The sequence below is a fragment of the Procambarus clarkii genome, chromosome 55 (assembly GCF_040958095.1).
Source record: "Procambarus clarkii isolate CNS0578487 chromosome 55, FALCON_Pclarkii_2.0, whole genome shotgun sequence".
Lineage (NCBI taxonomy): Eukaryota > Metazoa > Arthropoda > Malacostraca > Decapoda > Cambaridae > Procambarus > Procambarus clarkii.
In genome coordinates, this window is record NC_091204.1 from 14,121,139 (window position 1) to 14,140,516 (window position 19,378).

General features: G+C 49.0%; 1 protein-coding gene across 16 annotated transcripts in view; it reads right to left on the reverse strand.

Annotated features, from left to right (window-relative positions):
* Positions 1–19,378, reverse strand: part of LOC123755059 (probable 3',5'-cyclic phosphodiesterase pde-5) — a 187,282-nt gene that overhangs the window by 29,396 nt on the left and 138,508 nt on the right. For 12 of the 16 annotated variants that reach the window (XM_069305477.1, XM_069305476.1, XM_069305478.1 and 9 more), the window contains 3 exons: positions 11,394–11,431; positions 4,428–4,621; positions 2,604–2,766 (listed from right to left, as the gene is read on the reverse strand). In XM_069305477.1, coding sequence (XP_069161578.1) covers positions 2,604–2,766; positions 4,428–4,621; positions 11,394–11,431 — 395 coding nt within the window. The remainder of the gene's footprint in view (positions 1–2,603; positions 2,767–4,427; positions 4,622–11,393; positions 11,432–19,378) is intronic. The other 4 variants (XM_069305479.1, XM_069305486.1, XM_069305487.1 and 1 more) reach the window with 1 other exon arrangement.

Consider the following 19,378-nt stretch of genomic DNA (forward strand, 5'->3'; position numbering starts at 1 on the left):
CTCTGTGGCTGAAGAGGTTATCTCCAAGCTTGCATATTCAGCTGTTGTGAATGGCAAGAAGTACAAATACTTCTGTCCTCATCAAACTTTGAACCAATATACACATCTTTACAGACAATAAGGATAAAATTCCAACCTAATCTGTGTGTCAGGATAACCAGAAATTCGTGCCATTGGAATAATGGTGGCAGCAGTAAAAAAAATGGATATCGTTTCATTAATTTTTGTGCATCCCTAGGATGTGTGATCTTCGAAAAGAGTTCACAGAACTAACTTCAAAATATCTGACTTAAGATTTCGATTGGCAAGCCGTAAGGCATCTGATAGTAGACTACTGTAATTCCTAAATGTCAGTTTACAGCTTCGGGCTGTGCCAGTTACAATGTTGTGTCTACAGACTCGCCGCACTTTAATACAACATTTATACTAAAGGTGCTTATCCTCAATCAAGTTGTAGCCTGTGAATGCCCGAACGGAGATTGTTATTATAAACACGACTTTCATTATTTGTTCCTAATTAAAGCAAAATGCATGACATAATTAAAACAAATAATTACCAGTTTTATGAAAAAAACGTAGAAGGTTATGGGGAATTCTGACGTTCTAATTTAAACCCGAAAAACACATCGTTTCGCATTTAGTTTCAAGCTTGTTTCTAGGGTATATTACTATCCCTCAGTCAGTCCTCATATACAATAGCCAAGTGCTCGTTAATAGCACACAGCCCCGCTCCTGTACCAGGTAAGTCCACTACGGGATCGCCATAGGCCGTGCTACTTGCAACGTTCGGTTCCGAATTGCTGAATCTTAAACAACAATATACCCAAAACAAGGTCAAAGTTTCACTTAGCGTCTCAAGCGTGGGTCAGAGTACCCATAGTTTGGGTCATGGACGTTGTTGAACAGCTGTACGCTAGAAGCTCGCTTTATAATCATGGTGTAATGCCGTCCACTGGAGCGTTGGGTTAGTGTGCCAGTGGCCAAAGTTACAGCCCAGCTCCTGTGCCAGGTAAGTCCATCAACGGGCTCACCATAGCCCGTGCTACTTGCCCCGCTCCTGTGCCAGGTAAGTCCATCACGGGCTCACCATAGCCCGTGCTACTTGCCCCGCTTCTGTGCCAGGTAAGTCCATCACGGGCTCACCATAGCCCGTGCTACTTGCCCCGCTCCTGTGCCAGGTAAGTCCATCAACGGGCTCACCATAGCCCGTGCTACTTGCCCCGCTCCTGTGCCAGGTAAGTCCATCAACGGGCTCACCATAGCCCGTGCTACTTGCCCCGCTTCTGTGCCAGGTAAGTCCATCAACGGGCTCACCATAGCCCGTGCTACTTGCCCAGCTCCTGTGCCAGGTAAGTCCATCAACGGGCTCACCATAGCCCGTGCTACTTGCCCCGCTCCTGTGCCAGGTAAGTCCATCAACGGGCTCACCATAGCCCGTGCTACTTGCCCCGCTCCTGTGCCAGGTAAGTCCATCACGGGCTCACCATAGCCCGTGCTACTTGCCCCGCTTCTGTGCCAGGTAAGTCCATCACGGGCTCACCATAGCCCGTGCTACTTGCCCCGCTCCTGTGCCAGGTAAGTCCATCACGGGCTCACCATAACCCGTGCTACTTGCCCCGCTTCTGTGCCAGGTAAGTCCATCACGGGCTCACCATAGCCCGTGCTACTTGGAATTTTTAGCTCCCAGTAGCTGACTCTATGACAACACCAACAGCCAATGGCCGCTTGAGCTCCTTCCTCCCACCTCCAAAGGTACAGAGAATCTTTTGTATTATTTAGTTACACGGCGCACAAACCCTCTATTTTTTATATAAATTTGAGTTAACAATATTAGTTTAATTAGTTCTATAAGAAAACAGTTAATTTATTCTAATTATATAATCTGTACTGAATAATTGGAGACCAATTTAGTCTCCCAATTGTTTGTGATGTGTGACGTCAGAGCTCGTCAGACACCCATCAGCTCCTGTGGGTCGGGGCGTCGTTCTGCTTAACTAGTCACTTATCAATTACCTGTTAATTTATTTATCAAACTTGAACAGACTTCCTCTCTTAAAGATTTATTGTAATATTTTATAATTAAAACTTAATGTAATTGATATTCTCCATTTCCCTTAGAACTTGAGTCGGTACTTAATTTCTTTCTCTGGTAAAATCATGAGTTTTTGTAAGCCTTGGGGGCCAGATTCACGAAAGCAGTTACGCAAGCACTTACGAACCTGTACATCTTTTCTCAATCTTTGGTGGCTTTGTTTACAATTATTAAACAATTAATGAGCTCCGAAGCACCAGGAGGCTATTTATAACAACAACAACAGTTGATTGGCAAGTTCTCAAGCTTGTAAACTGTTTAATAAATGTAACCAAAGCCGTCAAAGATTGAGAAAAGATGTACACGTTCGTAAGTGCTTGCGTAAGTGCTTTCGTGAATCTGGCCTTTGAACATGGGTTAGCCTAGTAACAATATAGCGTTATAATTTGAATAAAGAAAACGGAGCTACATAGATAAAGAAAAATCAAGGCATACTACAGAAAACTGACCCGGACAGAGGTGACTATGGAGAACATGACAGTGGCTTAGATAAGAGATCATTATAACTCACCTCGGCGAACGGGGAGCCCTTGGGGAACCTCGGGTCGCTGGAGGGGGCGCTGACGCGGACCACATGCCTAGTGCTGGCCACCCAGGCGCACAGCCACGACCCGACACCAATGTCGCAGCTCCACGACGACCCGTGCGAGTCCGCCCTGGGCCAAGTAGTCCTCCTGTCAATTGATCCGTCATATCAAACCGCTACAACATGTCTTATATCACCTCATTCACCTCACCTCACGTGCAGTCCTACACCTCACATTCTAGGACGAGCCTCGTCGCAAACTTCTAAACCTTTTCTAGTGTTCAGAAGTTTGCAACGAATTTTCAGAAGCAAATATATTAAGAGTAATACATTTGTTCCAAAATTTCTAGATGTTCTACTGCACACAAATGTTCCTGTTAATTCCACATTACTTATCCCTAATAATTCCAGTTCTCAGGGATAAGTAACGAGCATCCTAGTACTTATCCCTGAGATAAGTCGAATTCAGGCTTCGAACGAGCATCCTCGTCTCAGCTGTCACAACACGTCATTACATTTCCACACTAAGACACAGAGAATGACAGAATGTGTCAGTTGAATGACAGAATGACAGTTGTGTCAGAGAATGACACACTAACACACAAAGAATGACCAGGAGCAGGACTCAACAAGCAGTGACCCAACTACTTACGAACCTGTACATCTTTTTACAATCTTTGGCGGCTTTGTTTACAATTATTAAACAGTTCAGGAGCTTCGAAGCACCAGGAGGCTGTTTATAACTATAACAACAGTTGATTGGAAAGTTTCTATACTCATAAACTATATAATAATTGTAAACAAAGCCGCCAAAGATTGGAAAAAGATGTACAGGTTCGGAAGTACTTGTTGAATCCTGCTCTTGGTCGTTCACTGTCATTTTCTTTGTCATAAGGCTATGTAGTAGCTTTGGCTGTGTTTTGACTTTAATTTTTTTAGCAATATTGTTCTCGTAATTACTTTCTGGTGTTCTTATATGTATATATTATATAGGTTTCTCCCAAGGGTTGTTGCATCTATTCATATTTTCCACTGAAATTTGACCTCTGTATTTCCTCCACTCTCTCCTAATTCTCCTTTTTTGTTTCATGCCATTATTAAACCATGGCCGGTCGAGGGACGGAGCCGGTCGGCCGAGCGGACAGCACACTGATCTTGTGATCCTGTAGTCCTGGGTTCGATCCCAGGCGCCGGCGAGAAACAATGGGCAGAGTTTCTTTCACCCTATGCCCCTGTTACCTAGCAGTAAAATAGGTACCTGGGTGTTAGTCAGCTGTCAGGGGCTGCTTCCTGGGGGTGGAGGCCTGGTCGAGGACCGGGCCGCGGGGACACTAAAGCCCCGAAATCATCTAAAGATAACCTAAAGATAAAATGGCTTGTTATATGTCTATTATGTGTTTTTAGATATTGTTGTTTATTTGTATAGTCGTTTCAGTAACCCCGATGACCTCTTAATATGTTGGTCTAGGTAAATAGTGTCAAGAGCGCAGCTCTGCAGGAGAACAGTGTCGACCCTTTTCAACACTGACTGGGAAAACGGTCCCTGGTTCGAGGCACGTGCTCCAAGCGTTAAACGAGGTATGTAATTGTTAATTTCCCTTGAGGGTTCCATGGATTCCCCACTCCCTTAACACGGTCCCTTACCCCTCAGTCTAATTTTACCCACTTCTCTCACTTCTCCTGACTCACCATTTCCCCTATTCGTCCCTTCTTTTCACAAGCCTATCACAACCCCAGTAGTGTACCCCCATTACAACCCACAAGTCCCCTCCCCCTCCCCAACCACCACAACCGCAGGCCACCACTAACCCATCCTTAGCCTCGACGTAGTGGTGCAGTGTGCCGGAGACGTTGTCTGCCAGATAGAGGTTGTAGCCGTCAGCGCTGACAGCGGAGGAGATGCAGTGCGCCAGCTCCCACAGCACGTGCGCCTTGTTGGGACGCACGTGCAGCGACGTCGTCAGCTCCTGCAGCATCTTGCGTTTGTCAGCATGCACGCAAAACTGCGGAAAACACCACGGAAATGATCAGCATTAAATTGTGATTTAAAGCTAGAAATATATTACAATAGTGTATGGTAGAACATGGACATAAATACAGCCAAATCCCTGGACCGTAAGGGGAAACTGTGCTAAAAAACGCGATCCAGAATCGTGAGATGCTGTTCAATCCCATTGCAATATGGGGGTGGTGGGTTGGGTCACATTCGTTATGCGTAGGGCCAAGATGACCTCCTGGTGCGGAGTGGCCCTCTGTGGCCCTCGGTGGCCCTGTATGGCCCTGTAGACTTGGAGTAAACCTGGAGTGGGGTTTGAGTTCTGCGAGTTCATCTACTTCCCAAGTCTGGCCTGGAGATAGACTTGAGATAACTTGGTCCAACAGGCTGTTTTTTGGAGCGGCCAGCAGGCCCACACAATCCGTTACAACTCGTTCATCCGGCTGTTCTTGTAGAACCGTCGATTCTAGTTATTTTTAATACATCTACTTTTGTACCGGTAATATTATACTCATGGTTGGTGGTCCTGGTCCTCTGATGTCCATACCGGAGTTTATGATTCCCAGAGGGCCTCGTAGCCTGGTGGATAGCGCGCAGGACTCGTAATTCTGTGGCGCGGGTTCGATTCCCGCACGAGGCAGAAACAAATGGGCAAAATTTCTTTCACCCTGAATGCCCCTGTTACCTAGCAGTAAAATAGGTACCTGGGAGTTTGTCAGCTGTCACGGGCTGCTTCCTGGGGGTGGAGGCCAGGTCGAGGACCGGGCCGCGGGGACACTAAAAAAAAAAAAACCCGAAATCATCTCAAGATATAACCTCAAGATAACTGTGCCTATGGCACCTCTACTCTTCACCGGGGTCTGCACTTCCTACCATATCGGCAGGTCTCCGTAAAACTAGAGATTTGATTCCAAATCACTCGGTCAAAAAGGTTAATTACGCGTGGTGTTAGTGTAACTGGTCTCTATAGTTTTAAGCTATGCTTTACTACCTCCCTTGTGTAGCGTAATTGTTAATTAATGCGCTTCTGGCATATGCCCTGAATCCGAGCACTTACTCAATACCACACTGCAACTTGTCCTCCTACAACCTGTCCTCCTACAACCTGTCCTCCTGCAACCTGTCCTCCTGCAACCTGTCCTCCTACAACCTGTCCTCCTACAACCTGTCCTCCTGCAACCTGTCCTCCTGCAACCTGTCCTCCTACAACCTGTCCTTCTACAACCTGTCCTCCTACAACCTGTCGTCCTGCAACCTGTCCTCCTACAACCTGTCCTTCTACAACCTGTCCTCCTGCAACCTGTCCTCTTGCAACCTGTCCTCCTACAACTTGTCCTAATGCAACCTGTCCTCCTACAACCTGTCCTCCTACAACCTGTCCTCCTACAACCTGTCCTACAACCTGTCGTCCTGCAACCTGTCCTCCTACAACCTGTCCTTCTACAACCTGTCCTCCTACAACCTGTCGTCTTGCAACCTGTCCTCCTACAACCTGTTCTCCTACAACCTGTCCTTCTACAACCTGTCCTCTTGCAACCTGTCCTCCTACAACTTGTCCTAATGCAACCTGTCCTCCTACAACCTGTCCTCCTACAACCTGTCCTCCTACAACCTGTCCTACAACCTGTCGTCCTGCAACCTGTCCTCCTACAACCTGTCCTTCTACAACCTGTCCTCCTGGAACCTGTCCTCTTGCAACCTGTCCTCCTACAACCTGTTCTCCTACAACCTGTCCTTCTACAACCTGTCCTCCTGCAACCTGTCCTCTTGCAACCTGTCCTCCTACAACCTGTCCTTCTACAACCTGTCCTCCTGCAACCTGTCCTCTTGCAACCTGTCCTCCTACAACCTGTCCTCCTACAACTTGTCCTAATGCAACCTGTCCTCCTACAACCTGTCCTCCTGCAACCTGTCCTCCTACAACCTGTCCTCCTACAACCTGTCCTCCTGCAACCTGTCCTCCTGCAACCTGTCCTCCTGCAACCTGTCCTCCTACAACCTGTCCTCCTACAACCTGTCCTCCCACAACCTGTCCTCCCACAACCTGTCCTCCCACAACCTGTCCTCCCACAACCTGTCCTCCAGCAACCTGTCCTCTCACAACCTCTCCTCCCACAACCTGTCCTCCTGCAACCTGTCCTCCTGCAACCTGTCCTTCTACAGCCTGTCCTCCTACAACATGTCCTCCTACAACCTGTCTTCCTGCAACCTGTCTTCCTGCAACCTGTCCTCCTACAACCTGTCCTCCTACAACCTGTCCTCCTATAACCTGTCCTCCTATAACCTGTCCTCCTGCAACCTGTCCTCCTACAACCTGTCCTCCTACAACCTGTCCTCCTACAACCTGTCCTCCTACAACCTGTCCTCCTATAACCTGTCCTCCTATAACCTGTCCTCCTGCAACCTGTCCTCCTACAACCTGTCCTCCTGCAACCTGTCCTCCTGCAACCTGTCCTCCTGCAACCTGTCCTCCTACAACCTGTCCTCCTGCAACCTGTCCTCCTGCAACCTGTCCTCCTGCAACCTGTCCTCCTGCAACCTGTCCTCCTGCAACCTGTCCTCCTGCAACCTGTCCTCCAGCAACCTGTCCTCTCACAACCTGTCCTCCCACAACCTGTCCTCCTGCAACTTGTCCTCCTGCAACCTGTCCTCCTGCAACTTGTCCTCCTACAACCTGTCCTCCTGCAACCTGTCCTCCTACAACCTGTCTTCCTGCAACCTGTCCTCCTGCAACCTGTCTTCCTGCAACCTGTCCTCCTGCAACCTGTCCTCCTGCAACCTGTCCTCCTACAACCTGTCCTCCTACAACCTGTCTTCCTGTAACCTGTCCTCCTACAACCTGTCCTCCTACAACCTGTCTTCCTACAACCTGTCCTTCTACAGCCTGTCCTCCTACAACCTGTCTTCCTACAACCTGTCCTCCTACAACCTGTCCTCCTACAACCTGTCCTCCTACAACTTGTCCTCCTACAACCTGTCCTCCTACAACCTGTCTTCCTACAACCTGTCCTCCTACAACCTGTCCTCCTACAACTTGTCCTCCTACAACCTGTCCTCCTACAACTTGTCCTCCTACAACCTGTCCTCCTACAACCTGTCCTCCTGCAACCTGCCCTCATACAACCTGTCCTCCTGCAACCTGTCCTCCTACAACCTGTCCTCCTACAACCTGTCCTCCTACAACCTGTCCTCCTACAACCTGTCCTCCTGCAACCTGCAACCTGTTCTCCTACAACCTGTCCTCCTGCAACCTGCCCTCCTACAACCTGTCCTCCTGCAACCTGTCCTCCTACAACCTGTCCTCCTACAACCTGTCCTCCTACAACCTGTCCTCCTGCAACCTGCCCTCCTACAACCTGTCCTCCTGCAACCTGTTCTCCTACAACCTGTCCTCCTACAACCTGTCCTTCAAAAAAAACGTCGCTTTTCGCTCGTATGCGTCACATAAGGCCAAAAATCATCGTACTAGAAAATGGAAGCGGCTGGCGAAAGTGACGTACTGTCCCGTTTTCTGTTTTGGGTCCTCTGGTAGGTTAGGAGAGACTACTTTAAATTGACTGTTTTCTTGACGTTGGGAAACCCTTAGGAGAATGGGCTGCTCCACTGAGCGCTCGTGCTACTGGTTCTTTACAGTCCTTAATAGACATGGAATTCCAAGACTCAGGACCCGGGGCCGAGTGCATGAACACGTTAATTTCGCTGTCAATGTCTGCTGTGCTCGAGTTAATTTTAGTTACATTGTTAGTTTTGGATATCGTTCTTATTGAAGGCATCCGGATGCTCAAATTTCATGTTGGGATGCTAGATAGAACCTCACACTGTGTGGCCCTCAGCTGCTGTGTGTGTGGCCCTCAGCTGCTGTGTGTGTGGCCCTCAGCTGCTGTGTGTGTGGCCCTCAGCTGCTGTGTGTGTGGCCCTCAGCTGCTGTGTGTGGCCCTCAGCTGCTGTGTGTGTGGCCCTCAGCTGCTGTGTGTGGCCCTCAGCTGCTGTGTGTGTGGCCCTCAGCTGCTGTGTGTGTGGCCCTCAGCTGCTGTGTGTGGCCCTCAGCTGCTGTGTGTGGCCCTCAGCTGCTGTGTGTGTGGCCCTCAGCTGCTGTGTGTGTGGCCCTCAGCTGCTGTGTGTGTGGCCCTCAAGTGCTGTGTGTGTGGCCCTCAGCTGCTGTGTGTGGCCCTCAGCTGCTGTGTGTGTGGCCCTCAGCTGCTGTGTGTGGCCCTCAAGTGCTGTGTGTGGCCCTCAGCTGCTGTGTGTGGCCTTCAGCTGCTGTGTGTGGCCCTCAGCTGCTGTGTGTGGCCTTCAGCTGCTGTGTGTGGTCCTCAGCTGCTGTGTGTCGCCCTCAGCTGTTGTGTGTGTGGCCCTCTGCTGCTGTGTGTGGCCCTCAAGTGCTGTGTGTGGCCCTCAGCTGCTGTGTGTGGCCTTCAGCTGCTGTGTGTGGCCTTCAGCTGCTGTGTGTGGCCCTCAGCTGCTGTGTGTGGCCCTCAAGTGCTGTGTGTGGCCTTCAGCTGCTGTGTGTGGCCTTCAGCTGCTGTGTGTGGCCCTCAGCTGCTGTGTGTGTGTGGCCCTCAGCTGCTGTGTGTGTGGCCCTCAGCTGCTGTGTGTGGCCCTCAGCTGCTGTGTGTGGCCCTCAGCTGCTGTGTGTGTGGCCCTCAAGTGCTGTGTGTGGCCCTCAAGTGCTGTGTGTGGCCCTCAAGTGCTGTGTGTGGCCCTCAGCTGCTGTGTGTGGCCCTCAGCTGCTGTGTGTGGCCCTCAGCTGCTGTGTGTGGCCCTCAGCTGCTGTGTGTGTGGCCCTCAGCTGCTGTGTGTGTGGCCCTCTGCTGCTGTGTGTGGCCCTCAGCTGCTGTGTGTGGCCCTCAGCTGCTGTGTGTGTGGCCCTCAAGTGCTGTGTGTGGCCCTCAAGTGCTGTGTGTGGCCCTCAAGTGCTGTGTGTGGCCCTCAGCTGCTGTGTGTGGCCCTCAGCTGCTGTGTGTGGCCCTCAGCTGCTGTGTGTGTGGCCCTCAAGTCCTGTGTGTGGCCCTCAGCTGCTGTGTGTGGCCCTCAGCTGCTGTGTGTGGCCTTCAGCTGCTGTGTGTGGCCTTCAGCTGCTGTGTGTGGCCCTCAGCTGCTGTGTGTGGCCCTCAGCTGCTGTGTGTGGCCCTCAAGTCCTGTGTGTGGCCCTCAAGTCCTGTGTGTGGCCCTCAGCTGCTGTGTGTGGCCCTCAGCTGCTGTGTGTGGCCCTCAAGTCCTGTGTGTGGCCCTCAGCTGCTGTATGTGGACATCAGCTGCTGTGTGTGGCCCTCAGCTGCTGTGTGTGGCCCTCAAGTGCTGTGTGTGGCCCTCAAGTGCTGTGTGTGGCCCTCAAGTGCTGTGTGTGGCCCTCAAGTGCTGTGTGTGGCCCTCAAGTCCTGTGTGTGGCCCTCAGCTTCTGTGTGTGTGGCCCTCAGCTGCTGTGTGTGGCCCTCAGCTGCTGTGTGTGGCCCTCAGCTGCTGTGTGTGGCCCTCAAGTCCTGTGTGTGGCCCTCAGCTGCTGTGTGTGTGGCCCTCAGCTGCTGTGTGTGTGGCCCTCAGCTGCTGTGTGTGGCCCTCAGCTACTGCGTGTGTGGCCCTCAAGTGCTGTGTGTGGCCCTCAGCTGCTGTGTGTGGCCCTCAAGTGCTGTGTGTGACCCTCAGCTGCTGTATGTGGCCCTCAGCTGCTGTGTGTGGCCCTCAGCTGCTGTGTGTGGCCCTCAGCTGCTGTGTGTGTGGCCCTCAGCTGCTGTGTGTGTGGCCCTCAGCTGCTGTGTGTGGCCCTCAGCTGCTGTGTGTGGCCCTCAGCTGCTATGTGTGGCCCTCAAGTGCTGTGTGTGGCCCTCAGCTGCTGTGTGTGGCCCTCAGCTGCTGTGTGTGGCCCTCAAGTGCTGTGTGTGGCCCTCAGCTGCTGTGTGTGGCCCTCAGCTGCTGTGTGTGGCCCTCAGCTGCTGTGTGTGTGGCCCTCAGCTGCTGTGTGTGGCCCTCAGCTGCTGTGTGTGTGGCCCTCAGCTGCTGTGTGTGGCCCTCAGCTGCTGTGTGTGGCCCTCAGCTGCTGTGTGTGGCCCTCAGCTGCTGTGTGTGGCCCTCAGCTGCTGTGTGTGGCCCTCAGCTGCTGTGTCTCGCCCTCAGAGGCTTTCCGATAAAACGGACACTGTACAGTAAATATTTACAGTTTAAACTGAAAGGCACTGACAATGCAGATGTCTGTACCATGCTCTAAAATGAGGAAGGTCAGAGGCAGGCCGGAGGAAGGTCAGAGGCAGGCCGGAGGCGAGGCAGGGAAGATGCGGGATGTTATTGTGAAGAGGTGCAGGCCACATCGGGCCAGAAATGTCCGGGAAACATAACAGGCACTTCACTGTTATTTCCGCTGCTTGCGCGGCTTCCATCAGACTCCCCCACTCACACATGACTAGGGCCGGAGCCATGCCAGTACTGGCTGGCTGGCTGGCTGGCTGGCTGGCTGGCTGGGCTGGGCTGGGCTGGGCTGGGCTAGGCTGCCCTAGCTGTGCTGGCTGGGCTGGGCTGCCCTAGCTGTGCTGGCTGGGCTAGGCTTCCAGGGAATAAACAAATCCCTTGACACAGCAATGGCCTAATGCAAAAACAGAATTACTATCTAGAATGTTAGATAAGTTCCTTCAGATCTGTCCCTGATTTCTGTCCTTGGAATATGACCTTTGACCTTAGTTTTTTGTAAACTTTATGAAGCGTTCAGTTAAAACAAACACACACACACACAGTACCATCTGACCTCAAGGTCATGTATGAGGTCAACAGGTGTACAAAGGTCAGCTTACCTTCCAGCGGGAGAGACTCGTCTTTCGAATGATTTTACCTGTAGGGAGATACACACCTGTGTTATATATACGTTCTTATTGGAGTGTGTGAGAGAGAGAGAGAGAGAGAGAGAGAGAGAGAGAGAGAGAGAGAGAGAGAGAGAGAGAGAGAGGGAGAGAGAGAGAGAGACGGAAGAGGAGGAGGAAAGACAAATGAATGAGAGGTATGACACCCAGTGCATGACAATACCAGTGACAGGCTGACACCAGTGACAGGTTGACACCTGTGACAGGCTGACACCTGTGACAGGCTGACACCTGTGACAGGCTGACATCAGTGACAGGCTGACACCAGTGACAGGCTGACACCTGTGACAGGCTGACACCAGTGACAGGCTGACACCAGTGACAGGCTGACACCAGTGACAGACTGACACCAGTGACAGGCTGACACCAGTGACAGGCTGACACCAGTGACAGACTGACACCAGTGACAGGCTGACACCAGTGACAGGCTGACACCAGTGACAGACTGACACCAGTGACAGGCTGACACCAGTGACAGACTGACACCAGTGACAGGCTGACACCAGTGACAGGCTGACACCAGTGACAGGTTGACACCAGTGACAGACTGACACCAGTGACAGGCTGACACCAGTGACAGACTGACACCAGTGACAGGCTGACACCAGTGACAGACTGACACCAGTGACAGGCTGACACCAGTGACAGGCTGACACCAGTGACAGGCTGACACCAGTGACAGGCTGACACCAGTGACAGGCTGACACCAGTGACAGGCTGACACCAGTGACAGACTGACACCAGTGACAGGCTGACACCAGTGACAGGCTGACACCAGTGACAGGCTGACACCAGTGACAGGCTGACACCAGTGACAGGCTGACACCAGTGACAGACTGACACCAGTGACAGGCTGACACCAGTGACAGGCTGACACCAGTGACAGGCTGACACCAGTGACAGGCTGACACCAGTGACAGGCTGACACCAGTGACAGGCTGACACCAGTGACAGGCTGACACCTGTGACAGGCTGACACCAGTGACAGGCTGACACCAGTGACAGGCTGACACCTGTGACAGGCTGACACCTGTGACAGGCTGACACCTGTGACAGGCTGACATCAGTGACAGGCTGACACCAGTGACAAGCTGACATCAGTGACAGGCTGATACCAGTGACAGGCTGACACCAGTGACAGGCTGACACCAGTGACAGGCTGACACCTGTGACAGGCTGACGCCAGTGACAGGCTGACACCAGTGACAGGCTGACACCTGTGACAGGCTGACACCAGTGACAGGCTGACACCAGTGACAGGCTGACACCAGTGACAGGCTGACACCAGTGACAGGCTGACACCAGTGACAGGCTGACACCAGTGACAGGCTGACACCAGTGACAGGCTGACACCAGTGACAGGCTGACACCAGTGACAGGCTGACACCAGTGACAGACTGACACCAGTGACAGGCTGACACCAGTGACAGGCTGAGGTATGCTCCTACTCTGTGCAACTGCTAAACTCTCAATCCGTGCAGCTGAAATAATCTTACTCTGTGCAATTGCAATACTCTTACATTGTGCAGCTGATAAAAACACATTGCGCAGCTGCTACAGATACTCACATTGTGCAGCTGCTACAGATACTCACATTGTGCAGCTGCTGCAGATACTCACATTGCGCAGCTGCTACAGATACTCACATTGTGCAGCTGCTAAAAATACACATTGTGCAGCTGCTAAAGATACGCACATTGTGCAGCTGCTACAGTTACATTGTGCAGCTGCTACAGTTACATTGTGCAGCTGCTACAGTTACATTGTGCAGCTGCTACAGTTACATTGTGCAGCTGCTCAAGATACTCACATTGTGCAGCTGCTACAGTTACATTGTGCAGCTGCTCAAGATACATTGTGCAGCTGCTACAGTTACATTGTGCAGCTGCTCAAGATACTCACATTGTGCAGCTGCTCAAGATACTCACATTGTGCAGCTGCTAAAAATACACACATTGTGCAGCTGCTAAAATACACACATTGTGCAGCTGCTAAAGATACGCACATTCTGCAGCTGCTACAGTCACATTGTGCAGCTGCTCAAGATACTCACATTGCGCAGCTGCTAAAAATACACACATTGTGCAGCTGCTAAAGATACGCACATTGTGCAGCTGCTACAGTCACATTGTGCAGCTGCTCAAGATACTCACATTGTGCAGCTGCTCAAGATACTCACATTGCGCAGCTGCTAAAGATACGCACATTGTGCAGCTGCTACAGTCACATTGTACAGCTGCTCAAGATACTCACATTGCGCAGCTGCTAAAAATACACACATTGTGCAGCTGCTAAAGATACGCACATTGTGCAGCTGCTACAGTCACATTGCGCAGCTGCTAAAAATACACACATTGTGCAGCTGCTACAGTCACATTGTGCAGCTGCTCAAGATACATTGCGCAGCTGCTAAAAATACACACATTGTGCAGCTGCTAAACATACGCACATTGTGCAGCTGCTACAGTCACATTGTGCAGCTGCTCAAGATACGCACATTGTGCAGCTGCTACAGTTACATTGTGCAGCTGCTCAAGATACTCACATTGCGCAGCTGCTCAAGATACTCTGACTCTGTGCAGCTGTTGTGGAGACGTCTATAAGCCGAGTTCATGGGCGGCTTTTATATAATAATACAATGAGCAGGTTAATAATGAACCTATGGAGGCGAGGTATTGCGTCAATGGAGGCGAGGTATTGCGTCAATGGAGGCGAGGTATTGCGTCAATGGAGGTGAGGTATTGCGTCAATGGAGGCGAGGTATTGCGTCAATGGAGGTGAGGTATTGCGTCAATGGAGGTGAGGTATTGCGTCAATGGAGGTGAGGTATTGCGTCAATGGAGGTGAGGTATTGCGTCAATGGAGGCGAGGTATTGCGTCAATGGAGGTGAGGTATTGCGTCAATGGAGGCGAGGTATTGCGCCAATGGAGGCGAGGTATTGCGTCAATGGAGGCGAGGTATTGCGTCAATGGAGGTGAGGTATTGCGTCAATGGAGGTGAGGTATTGCGTCAATGGAGGTGAGGTATTGCGTCAATGGAGGCGAGGTATTGCGTCAATGGAGGCGAGGTATTGCGTCAATGGAGGTGAGGTATTGCGTCAATGGAGGTGAGGTATTGCGTCAATGGAGGTGAGGTATTGCGTCAATGGAGGTGAGGTATTGCGTCAATGGAGGCGAGGTATTGCGTCAATGGAGGCGAGGTATTGCGTCAATGGAGGTGAGGTATTGCGTCAATGGAGGCGAGGTATTGCGTCAATGGAGGTGAGGTATTGCGTCAATGGAGGCAAGGTATTGCGTCAATGGAGGTGAGGTATTGCGTCAATGGAGGTGAGGTATTGCGTCAATGGAGGCAAGGTATTGCGTCAATGGAGGCAAGGTATTGCGTCAATGGAGGTGAGGTATTGCGTCAATGGAGGCAAGGTATTGCGTCAATCTAGGCAAGGTATTGCGTCAATCTAGGCAAGGTATTACGTCTATAGAGGCACGATATTGCGTCAACGGAAGCAAAATATTGAATCATTCACACATTATTATTATAATTTCGTATAATTAATAATTTACTTCTGCGTATCTACCTAATTCTGAATTGTTGATTATCCTTAATTAGATGTTTAACATAAGAAACATTGTTTGAAAAATATCAAGAATTTTGGGGAGCTCGTTCGAGAGGGAAATCCGGATTTATAATCTGTATTCGTTTCCCATGTTCCGCTGAGGGATCCAGAGATTGATGAAATACGAAGCCAGGTAATCCGAAGGTGAAATACGGTCTCCCTGGGCCTTTAAGGACAGGAACCGTATCCATAGGGTATGATAACAAAAGAAGGGAAGATTGCAATCTACGACTCGAGATGATATCAATATTTTTTGGCGGGAAACTTGCAGATTTTCTGATTGAAAATCCACGTGTTCCAAAAATTCGATCAAATCCCATTTTGTGTTTTGCTTCATTCAGGCGACGGCGCTGATATCCTAAGCTTGATATATGATAATATATCAAGCTTAGGATATCATGCATCGAATTCCTTCTCTCATTGCAGCGTTTATGACTTCTGGCAAATTAAATACGACAATGAAAACAATTTTCAGACAATACCTTTCCCTGATTTTCAATTTCCGTTTGAAAGTTTATGTTGCACCTTAACCCTCTTTCAATGTCCGGAAAGAAGTGTCTTATGCAACTTCTTGAAGAACTTAACAGACGTTTGGCTTGTGGTCTCGAAGCCCAGAAGACTTTTTCACATATTAAGTAGCTTCAAGTTAACCAGGTTGGGTTTCGAATCAGATTCTATTATAACCAAGGAAGCTGACTTTGTTTCGAATCCGGCTCTGACATCAATAGAAACTCGGCTTTGTCGAGAATCCGGCTCTGACATCAGTGGAAACTCAGCTTTGTTTTGAATCCGGCTGTGACATCAATGGAAACTCGGCTTTGTTGGGAATCCGGCTCTGACATCAGTGGAAGCTCGGCTTTGTTGGGAATCCGGCTCTGACATCAGTGGAAGCTCGGCTTTGTTGGGAATCCGGCTCTGACATCAGTGGAAGCTCGGCTTTGTTGGGAATCCGCCTCTGACATCAGTGGAAGCTCGGCTTTGTTGGGAATCCGGCTCTGACATCAGTGGAAGCTCGGCTTTGTTTTGAATCCGCCTCTGACATCAAGGAAAGCTTAACTCCACCAAAACGTTGGATCTGTTACTAGAAAAGCTTATTCGCTTCATTACTTCCCTTGACCACACTCTGCTCCTCAAGCAGTAATCATTTTGGCGGTAAGGACGCGTTCGTTGACGCGCGAGTCGGATTCGAAACACTGAACCGGAGAAGCCAATGAACCGCAAGATACGGCTACCAGGAATTTGATAACCGAAAATCCGTATCTTCCGCATGATACAAGATTTCTACTGGTTACTTGAGGAACAACAGACAGCCACACCTGTTTAACTGTTACATTTCACAGTCACTGTTGGGAATATGTTTCCCTTTCACGCCGTTCCTGTTGTCCTGTTATTGCTCTCACTTTCAAAGGCTGTTGGGATGTCTTATGGTTGTCTATAGCAGTGACAGTTACTTGTCTAGGAGTCTATAACAGTGACAGTTACTTGTCTAGGAGTCTATAACAGTGACAGTTACTTGTCTAGGAGTCTATAACAGTGACAGTTACTTGTCTAGGAGTCTATAGCAGTGACGGTTACTTGTCTAGGAGTCTATAGCAGTGACAGTTACTTGTCTAGGGGTCTATAGCAGTGACGGTTACTTGTCTAGGAGTCTATAGCAGTGACAGTTACTTGTCTAGGAGTCTATAGCAGTGACGGTTACTTGTCTAGGAGTCTATAGGAGTGACAGTTACTTGTCTAGGAGTCTATAGCAGTGACGGTTACTTGTCTAGGAGTCTATAGCAGTGACAGTTACTTGTCTAGGAGTCTATAGCAGTGACAGATACTTGTCTAGGAGTCTATAGCAGTGACAGTTACTTGTCTAGGAGTCTATAGCAGTGACAGATACTTGTCTAGGAGTCTATAGCAGTGACAGTACCTTGTCTAGGAGTCTATAGCAGTGACAGTTACCTTGTCTAGGAGTCTATTGCAGTGACAGTTATTTGTCTAGGAAACTATAGCAGTGACGGTTACCCATCTGCCTAGTAATCGTTCGCCTGAGACGTCAAACCAATTAAAAAAATAGCTAGTGAAAAACGCGCATATTTTATATATACTCGCTGACACGACACACAGCCCCGCTCCTGTGCCAGGTAAGTTACGGGCTCACCATAGCCCGTGCTACTTGCCCCGCTCCTGTGCCAGGTAAGTCCACTACGGGCTCACCATAGCCCGTGCTACTTGCCCCGCTCTTGTGCCAGGTAAGTTTCGGGCTCACCATAGCCTGTGCTACTTGGAATTTATTCCGAGTAGCTTAATCTATAACAACAACAATACTAGCTGACGTAATATGAACTAATACGAATCATCTAATCATTAAAAATTGATCAATAAGAATCTACTTCTCGTTAGCAAAATCGATCAATTAGTATCATATAATGGCTGATCAGTCGACCAATGAGCGCTTCTCTTTCGAGACGAGAAAAATTATATATTTTACGAAGGAAAACGGAGTTTCTCGCGAATGTCTGTTAATAAACTAAGAAGATACGTCATGGGACTAGTTGTGGTTGTGGTTGTGGTTCTATGGTTGTGGTTGTGGTTCTATGGTTGTGGTTGTGGTTCTATGGTTGTGGTTGTGGTTCTATGGTTGTGTACATGTGCACCGTTGCTACTCCTGTGCTACATCCTCAAACTCCTACAGGAGTGTGAGCGAGAGGATCGGAGATGAGAATAACAAATCCGGATTATCGAGGTGCCTTGGCGTTCGTGTGACAAATGCGGATTCTCGAAGCCATCCGTATTAGCCAGGACTCAGCATTGGTCAGTGCCAGATTCACGAAGCAGTTACGCAAGTACTTACGAACGTGTACATCTTCCCTCAATCTTTGACGGCTTTGGTTACATTTATTAAACAGTTTACAAGCATGAGAACTTGCCAATCAACTGTTGTTATTGTTATAAACAGCCTCCTGATGCTTCGGAGCTCATTAACTGTTTAATAATTGTAAACAAAGCCGCCAAAGATTGAGAAAAGATGAACAGGTTCGTAAATGCTTGCGTAACTGCTTCGTGAATCTGGCCCCTACCCAATACGGAGGGAAATCCACTAACAGCTATCATTGTAACATAAAGAAAAATCTTAAGTCTTCTGAAGATCAGCTCACACACCTGGACGAGCCTTGATAACAAAGGTGCATGGCTTAAGTGACAACTGAGGACACTTACTTGAAGCTCTCTTTAGTAGAGCAGCTGTTGTCGAGGCTGCCACTTGGAAGTCAAAAAAGACATTTGTGTTAACTGTCAGTTTGTATTATTACCACTTTCAATATTTTTCCTAATATAAATTTTCTTTTATAAATTGGCGTTAGGTAACATGGTGGTTGAGTTGTGAATGGGTGAGAATGTCTGTAAAGTAGCATAGGCGCATTTTTGTGAGGCAGTCTTCGCCCTGCGTCGGAGGGGGAAGCCTATTCCAGCGCGTCCTTTCAAACTCTGCGTCAAATTTTGACGTATAAGCCTCGATATACATACATATATATATATATATATATATATATATATATATATATATATATATATATATATATATATATATATATATATATATTTGGTTTGTGTAAGGCACCACAATAGCTATATATTGAACTCCTGTTGCTTTTCTAACTGTTGCCATATTCATAAAATGGATTTTGTGAAATAGTTTCTCACTATATGGGGACACGTATGGCCGGGTGTGAGGTGGCCACATGTGAGGTGGCCACATGTGAGGTGGTAAGACAGGTGTCAGGTGTAATAGGATCAGGTGTGTGATGAGGCCAGGTGTGAGGAGGCCAGGTATGAAATGGTTATTGACCTCTCATATAAAGCAGTCTTTGAAAGAGGAAACTTTGTCTCTATAGGACCATGAAAAGCCTGAACTTTGAGCGAATATGTTCCTTCACGAGGCTAGCAACTCTTGTGAAGAAAAATATTGTATTTTTTATAATTTACTGACGTTAATTCAAGAAAAATGAAGGCAGATGCCCGTTTGTCCCAAGACTAGCGATGACTACTGAAAGTCTGAGGTTAATTTCGCTCCTTTTCTTTCTATTCTCCTAACTTCTTTCTTTCTTTCTATTTTTCTTCAGCGTTCGCCACCACAGCAATATAAGAACTTCTCCTTTGAAAAAGAACAAGTTCCGTATGTATCCTTTTATATTTTTCCGTCATTGTCCTGCTTTTCCTTGCTAAAGATACTTTTCATTCTCGTTTTCTGCGTGTGAAAATGTGCGTCTGTCAGCCTAGGAGATATGGTCCAAGTTCTCGACAGAATTTCTTATCGTCGCA